We start from the raw sequence: 8227 nt of genomic DNA, 5'->3' as shown, positions 1-8227 counted from the left end.
ATATTTGTTGTATTTTTTTTCTAAGAGTATTGGATCGAGACTTCTTATCCATAGCTGTATCAAACTCAAATGACTGAATTGGAATGGGGGACATAAAACTCAGATTGGGACATTCCTAATTGCCACATAGAAGTTGGTCAAAAATTGGCCCATGACAGTGGACCCGTGTCCAGAGTAGCCAATCTTTGATGATATGATTATGTTTGAAAGTGTTTATTTAACAAAGCTCTATTTATGAACTACTGTGTATTGTAACATTAATGATTATCCTGAGAATGTCTTAAATTGATGTAAAATGTTACTGTAATACCTCTTTCGCTGTCTTAAAATTGATTATTGAAATCTGACACCAAGTAGAAGTGGCTTATTGTCTAAAAATATGTACTCTGTGGCTTCCATTTCTTTTTCTGTGCATCTGTACGTGCATAGCCGTATATATACACACACACATATACACATGGACCGTTCTAGGAAATTTTCCCAAGTCTGGAATAATTTTGATCTTTTGACACCGAATAAGGTAAATCTTTTACTCCTTTGGCCATTGTTTACTGTTAGTTCTTCATCCAGTGTCTCTACTCTTTTGTACTAAGAGGTCTGATTTTTTTTTCAGATAAATTAACTTTTTGTTTTATTGTAGATGAAGTGTCGGCTCTGCTCAACTGAATTGTCTTACATCAATAAGAGCAGGTCATCAATGCTGAGGCATTATAGAGCTCAGCATGGCATAGTCGGCAGACACTCCTGCTGTGAGTACCACAGGTATGATGAAATTCTCACAAACTTTGAATTTTCAAAAATAATTTATTAAACACAAAAGGCTTTGTGTAACTCTGCAATATTATTTGTAAAATTACATTCCTTTAACAAGCTTTAAACAAAATATTTATTTTTGACTTCCAGTTCCTAACAAGCAAGCGTTGGATGAGGCTGTGGTCAACATGATCATCAAAGACTGTCAGCCACTCAACCTTGTAGAAAATGAAGGATTCAGGGCGCTCATGCAGCTTGTTGGTCCCTCATATGTTTTACCAAGCAGGAAGGTATGTGTAATAAATGTATGGTTGAATTAATGAGTACTGTGGATAGAAAGACAGACAGACATGCATGTATTCATAAGGTATTCCAATATATGGTTATTTACAGACCGTCAAGGACTTGGTGGACCAGAAATATGAGGAAAAGGAGAAAACAAAAAAGGATCTCCAGAGTGCCATTGCTGGGACTTTAACAGCTGACATTTGGACCTCAATTAATATGGAGGCATATCTTGCTGTTACTTGCCACTATGTGGATCAAGACAGCCATGACTTGCATACATCAGTCTTGGGAGTGCAGCGTTTATCACAGAAACACACTGCAGATAACTTGGCCATGGTTAAAAGGAGCCTTATGGATGGAGGGAGGCATAGCGAGCAAGGTCGGGTGTCTGGTCACTGATGCAGCAGCTAACATGATTTCATGTGCTTGCATACTGCAAATACGGCAAACTATTTGTATTGTCCATTCAATCGATTTACTTGTAAAAAAGTCATGTGATCCATTACAACGCTAACAGATATACGCAACAAAACACGGCAAATCAAGCACCACGGCCAAAGAAAAGCTTGCTCAAATACAGCAACAGCTGGGAACACCATTGCATAAGTTAATAAACGAGGTGCCAACACGATGGAACAGCACCTACCACATGCTGGAGAGAATAACTGAGCAGAAGGAGGCAGTCTGGGTGTCTTTGGCCTCACTGAGAAATGATATTACTCCACTGACTCCTGAAGATTTGATGTAATTGAAGAGATGCTCAGGGTGCTCTCTCCGTTTGAACAAGCCACAAGAGAGGAAAAAAAAGGGTCTCAGGGTCAAAGGTGATACCTCTGATGAGAATGATCCACATTGAGCTTCAACATCAAGCCTCAACACTAACAAAACCAGCTGCTCAAGAACTGGCAGAAAACCTGAAAAAGAGACTAACTGAGTCCATCTGCAACATGGAATCACTCAGTGTGATGACACTGGCAACACTCTTGGACCCCAGGTTTAAAACAGTCGGCTTCTGTAGTCCATTAAAAGCAACAGAAGCTGTTAAGAGACTAAAGTCTGAGTGTGCAGCTGAAATCAGGAGCCATGAGCCTGACCCAGAGGAAGAACCAAGCTCTTCACATGGATCAGAACCCAGTTCAGGTATGAAAACATTCTTTTGTGCGTTTTTACATGTATATTTACGTGTTTATTGTCACATGACATGATTCTTTTTCAAAAACATCTGCTAGGGCACAATCTCTGGACACCTCTCGACATGGAAGTTCAGGAGAATAGGATGAACAGCTATTCTACAGCGGATTCCATTGTTGATGTACAACGCTACTTGGCCGAAGGAAACACACCCAGAACGCAAGACCCATTACAATACTGGAAGAACAACCGGAAAACATATGCACACCTATATCTACTAGCTCTCAAATATCTGTGCACACCATCTTCATCAGTTCCCTGTGAACGTGTATTTTCGAAGGCTGGAGAACTGGTGTCTAAGAGGAGAAATCGCCTAGGAGCAAAGACACTCCAAAAACTTTTATTCCTCAATAAAAATGTATGAATTAATCAAGTTTCAGTGTGTTATTTCATATGATTGAACACTTTGGTTAACAAAATTCCATACATAAGCTAAATATTATAATTCTCAATTTTTTTACAGATACATTTGCTGTATTTTACATATTATTTTAAGGCTAATGTTGGGTTAACAGCATGCAATTTCTTCCATCTTTTCATTTTATGTACCTGCAATGATTTTTTTATCTACAGCAGAGGTCACTACTGAGTGACCAACACAGTTTCAATACAGTTTGTGTAATGTGTCAATACACTCCTTGAGGCATCATTATCCCATCACTAGGCAGTGCAGTGTTTTTCATTGTTCCTGTGAGAGCTTGAGGGAGCTTTTTGTCTTTTTTTGTCAGAGTAGTGTGGAGAAGAACCCAAATGCAGGAGAGCAGGCTTGGTGACAGCAACTTAAAGCACTTAATAAATTAACCAAAACAAGACAAAGCCATGGGGGCAACAAAAAGGTAACAGAGTAGATGACTTGACAATGAGGGGAGAAGAAACCAGACACTTAAATAGACTGAGGTTGATTAACTAAATGAAGGCAGCTGTGGATGATTTACCTGAACATGGTGAGACTGACAGTAATCGGACAAAACCTAAGCACAGAATCCTGACAGCTGATGCATGCTTTTATTTTTAGTTGTTTAAATTACTGTAATGTCTGGTTTACCAAAACATTTTTTTTGCTAGTTTATAATTATTGCAGAACTTAGTGACATGAGTTCTGACGAGGACCAGGGGGAGGGAACACATTACATGCATTTTAAAATCGCAGCATTGGCTCCTTATGCATTTCAGGATTGATTTTAAGATTCTTTTAATGTTTTATAAATGTTTTAACGGACTTGAACCTTCTTATTATTTACGTTAACTTCTTTTAAAGTACGAACCATCGCAGACCTTTAGTTGTCCCTAAGGTGAGGGCAAAAATCTATGGTGAGGCACTGTTTTACCTGAAAAATTCTTTAAAAAAAAAAAAAAAAAACATAGTGACAATGTGATAAAAGTTCTCTTGAAATATATTACAAGTAAAAAACCTGAAAATGACATGTACATACTTACTATATTCACAGCCTTTGCTGTGAAGTTTCAAAGTGAGCTGAGGATTATTCTGTTTCCACTAATGAGAAGTTTCAGTAGCTTCATTGAGACCAACATGAGGTCACTTCCAGTGCATTGGACATGATTTGGACCGGTACGACCCTGTCTACAGGAGGTCCCAACATATCAAAGAACAAACAAAGCATGAAGAAAAAGCAATTGTCTGTAGACCTCCGAGACAGAAGTGTCTTGAGGAAGGGTCCAGAGACATTTCTGCTGCCTTGAATGCTCCAATGAGCACAGTGGCCTCTGTCATCCATAAGTGGGAGAACTTTGGAACCACCGGGACTCTTCCTAGATCTGGCTGACCATCTAAGTGGAGTGTTTAGGGGATAAGGTCCCAATAACCCAATTGTCCCTTTGTCAGAGCTCCAGTGTTCCTTTGTGGAAAGGGGAGAACCTTCCAGAAAGACAGCCATCTCTGCAACACCACACCAATCCGGCCTGAATGGTAGAGTGGCCAGATGGAAGCTCCTTCTTACTAAAAAGCACATGGAAGCCCATCTGGAGTTTGCCAGAAGTTGCCTGAATGACTCCCAGACCATGAGAAACCAGACCAAAATAAAACCTTTGGAGTGAATGGCAGGCATTGTCCTTGGAGAAAACAAGGCAATGCTCATCACCAGGAGTCGGAGTCGTGACTCGAGTCCCCACCTCTGGAATTTACTTTAAGTATTCATTGTTTGCAGGGTCATTGCTTGTATGTGGTAATGGAGGGAAAATGGTGGGCTGAATTTCTGTCTTTTATAATTATTCATTTATTGTCTGTTTCTATTTTTAACTGTAAAGCTCTTCGAGCTGCACAAGTATAAGAAGTGTTTTTTTATAAATAAAGTTTGATTAAACATATAGTGTTCCCCTGCTTATTCACGTTTTATATTTCGCTATTTTACGTTTTCACAGACACACCCATTAATTTGTCCACACATCATGGAAGGAGATTTTAATGACCAAAAATCTGACCTGTAACAAGAATATTTACACGAAATCTTGTCTTTTTTATTTATGTTTCATGCTGCAGCTTGATGAAGAACTTTGGTGTTTAGTTTACCTGTGATTTTTAGTATTTGAGTTGCATTCTATTCTATTATTCTGTCTTCAGACTTTTATCTAGAAATTAGATGTCAGAAATCTGATATCAGACTGAAGAACACGCAAGGTCTCTCTCTCTCTCTTTCATATCATCAAACTCAGGTTTCTGATTACGGCTAGGAGAGTAAATTAATCTTCGCAAACAGGGCGGAGCTCTGTTCAGGTGTTCTTGAATCAGGAATGAGAAAGTTGAGAGTTTTCTTCCATATCAGGGCAGACAGAGCAGGAGGGGACAGTCAGAGAGGCTCCAACTTTCATTTTCTTCTTCACAGTAAGTCTTTGTGTTTTCTGTTGTTTCTCCACTCACGATGAAGGCAGTGACATGTTCTTCTGTGAGGAAGATGTGACAACAAGGACAACAATTTGGTTGTTAAGGGGCATTGTTGAGCATGAAAGGACTAAAACTAGTGTTCTCTCTGTTTCTGAGTCTGACCGATAATTTTCTTAATTTAATTGTACAGTGCGAGAATGCAATAACATTTAAACATTATCATAATATAATTCTCATTTACAGGAACTGGAGGAACTAATTCCAAGAAACAGTTAGACCTCTCCCTTTGGCTCAGCCAGGTGTTTTTTCTTTAGTAACAGTATATGACACATAAAGCAAGTTTGTGCGTGTCTGTATGAGAAAATGACTGAAAGCGGAGGATTTAACTGTTTCAGATCCGATTTAGAAGCAAGTAGATACAAACCTGCAGGATCCAACATAGACAGCATGAGAGAAACCTCAGAAACCATCAACATCCTCAGGCTATTTCACTCTGCCTGGACGTGTACAAACTTGCAGAAACTGAATTCCACAAACCTTTTCAGTTCATATAATCTTTGTCAACAATCAGGCAAAGACAAATGAACTGCCATGATCTGCTCACATCTGCGCTTCGGTAAGTTTCCAGTGTGGCTCAATAGCTTAATACAGAGTTGAGTAGTACAGCCAGGTTTCCGTGATAGTGTTGCTTGTCGCGCTTTGTAGCCTCAGTTCATCCATCTTGTTTGGAAGAGATCTGGCATTCAAGAGGAATAAGCTGGGGAGCAGGAGTTTGAGCGGCTGCCTCTGTAGCCTGGGTAGCACACCAGCTCTGCAGCCCTACGTCCTCCTTCTAAGCCACCTGTGTGTCCCCTTTGATGGAATAGGAAGCCACAAAGGGATGAGGCTCTTGCCTACTTCCACCAGAATCTTGTGCAAGCAGATAAACCTGTTTGTTACACATCCACCATAACGTAATCCGATTTTAAGGAGTTCGTGTCGGCTGTAGATGTGATCAGCCCAACTGAATGCGCTCAAGGCATACGTGAAAACCATCCAAACAGAACACCTGCCATTCAAGAACCTGGCTATGAGCAACTATGTGTGCCGCCACCTTAAGCTAACCCTCATAGTGAGTATGCTCCAACTGCTTGATAAAGCTGCACATTTTCAGTAGACATAAAATCAGCTTCTAAATGTTTCCTTACAAAATAAAAGTTCACAAGACCTCACTTTTCTGTCATTGAGATCAACAATCTGTCAATCTGACAGCTTGTAGCTCCGCCCCTCTCTTATGGTGTCAGGTTTCTTCCTGAACCCAAGATAAAGACAGACCAAAATACTGGACTTCTCGAGCCAGGATGGCTCGAGTTTATTGTGAGTTCCCTGTTCTTTCCACGCCTCTACCACAAGACCGCAGGATGTAAGCAGCTTCCACTTTAATAATGCACATAAAATGACTGAGAAATCACTGTTTCTCAATGGAATTCAATGGGACTTTGGCCTTTTTGCAACCCACTGGTACTTCCTATTTGGAACACGGAAGTGTGGGGGGGGGGTTGCTCAGTGCAGTTCTTATATACAGACAATGAGATAGACCGAGTTCAAGAAGAAACCCGACAACACCTGACAGCAACATGGGGGAGGAGCGGAGCTTCAAGCTGTCAGATTGACAGATTGTTGATCTCAATCACTGAGCACTGATAAAGTTTCAAAGAGCAGCATGGACAAGAACCTCCAACCACAAATCTAGAACTCTTTTGAATTGATCAGCCTGCAGTTCTCTGCTTGTTTTTACATCTCAGTCAGAGGAATAATGCAAGTCTTTCATTCTATTCACCTCATTGTTTGATTCCCATCTTTTTTTATCTGCAGGAAGTTTATTGTGTCTTTTTCAAAGTGACTAAATGAGTGAATTGTTTCTCCATCATGGAGTGTTTGCTACTGCAGCTCCATGTCTCCATCTGGTGGAGTGAGAGCAGAAGTGCAGCAGCTGATGTTCAGCAGCTTCCTCTGACTCCCACTGCTGTCTGACTGCATTCACCTGAACCTGAGAGGAAACACAAGAGAAGAGCCCATCAGTGGAGGAGCAGCTGATCTGTTAGTGAAGGAGGATCAGAGCTGATGATGAGTGTTTCCTCTGCAGATGAAGGTAGAAGGTGTGTGTGAGCTGATCCAGTGGATCCAGTGAATCCAGCAGCATGGATCAGTGTGAGGACACACAGGAGGGAGCCCCTCCCTCTAAAAGCACAATGTGTGGGGAAGATGGGAGCCAGAGCAAAGCTCAGAGGTGAGATGGACATCTCTAACTGTCCAGGACTCTTCTCTAAGTCAGAGCTCAGCACTCACACCAACAGCCTTCATTGTTCACAGGAACCAACCTGGACCTGAATATGAACCCAGCTGTGTGTCCTTCAGGAGTGACAGGTCAAAGGATTATGGTATTAACTTCAAAGACAGTAGTTCAGGAGTGGAACAGTAAGTGTATGTCAAATTTAAAGGAGGCTGGATAATAGTTCAGATCATCAACAGTTCAGTTTGCTGGAACTCTGATTCATCTGTGAGTTCGGAATGAATGTTAGTTGCCAAAAATGTAATCATATTTATAGATATTGTCTACTCTAAAAGACTAAAGAAAATAATGGTATAGGCCCTTTAAAGTAAATATTCTCAGAGGAGTAAGATCTGTCATCAATGTGGTTATTTTTTCCCCTTTCCAGGAATGAAACTGCCGTAAACAGAGTTTTTGTGGATTTTAAATTTGAGTAAATCTGAACTGACTTGCTTATTGATTAACCTGACTGTGACTTGTTGAACTGACCTGAGTCAAATCAATTTTGATTTAAACCTTCCAGCACAGACAGAATGGAGCTGATTGATGCTGACTCTCCACAGAGTGGACCAGCAGAGCTCAGAGACTCCCAGTGGTCAGTCTGTCCATCAGAATCAAACACAGCTGGACTCCATATTTCTGGTTTGTACATGAACAACAACTACTTTTCCATCATTCTGTTCACAGTCATCTTCATGCTGCACTTTGTAGACCAGTGGATTGTCAGTGTGTCCAACATGGAGCTGATGTTTGGCTCCATGACTTCACTCTGATTGGCTCATTCATCTAGAATTCTGTTGCAGCTGCTGGAGGACAACATTGTTACTTTTGTGAAGAAGGAGCTG

General features: G+C 40.7%; 2 protein-coding genes across 3 annotated transcripts in view; both read left to right on the top strand.

Moving 5' to 3' along the window:
• LOC112139907 (NLR family CARD domain-containing protein 3-like) overlaps window positions 1-8227 on the top strand; it is a 385294-nt gene that overhangs the window by 44735 nt on the left and 332332 nt on the right. The gene's annotated exons all lie outside the window — the stretch shown is intronic.
• Window positions 4841-8227, top strand: part of LOC112139908 (NACHT, LRR and PYD domains-containing protein 12-like) — a 249874-nt gene continuing 246487 nt past the window's right edge. Inside the window, exons 1-4 of the mRNA XM_036214645.1 lie at window positions 4841-5071; window positions 7197-7340; window positions 7424-7528; window positions 7946-8024. Coding sequence (XP_036070538.1) covers window positions 7252-7340; window positions 7424-7528; window positions 7946-8024 — 273 coding nt within the window. The 5' untranslated portion in view covers window positions 4841-5071; window positions 7197-7251. The remainder of the gene's footprint in view (window positions 5072-7196; window positions 7341-7423; window positions 7529-7945; window positions 8025-8227) is intronic.

The sequence above is a fragment of the Oryzias melastigma genome, linkage group LG2 (assembly GCF_002922805.2).
Source record: "Oryzias melastigma strain HK-1 linkage group LG2, ASM292280v2, whole genome shotgun sequence".
In the NCBI taxonomy this organism is placed as follows: Eukaryota; Metazoa; Chordata; class Actinopteri; order Beloniformes; family Adrianichthyidae; genus Oryzias; species Oryzias melastigma.
The sequence above is the reverse complement of the archived record's forward strand: the minus strand, read 5'-3'. Positions and strand labels throughout refer to the sequence as shown.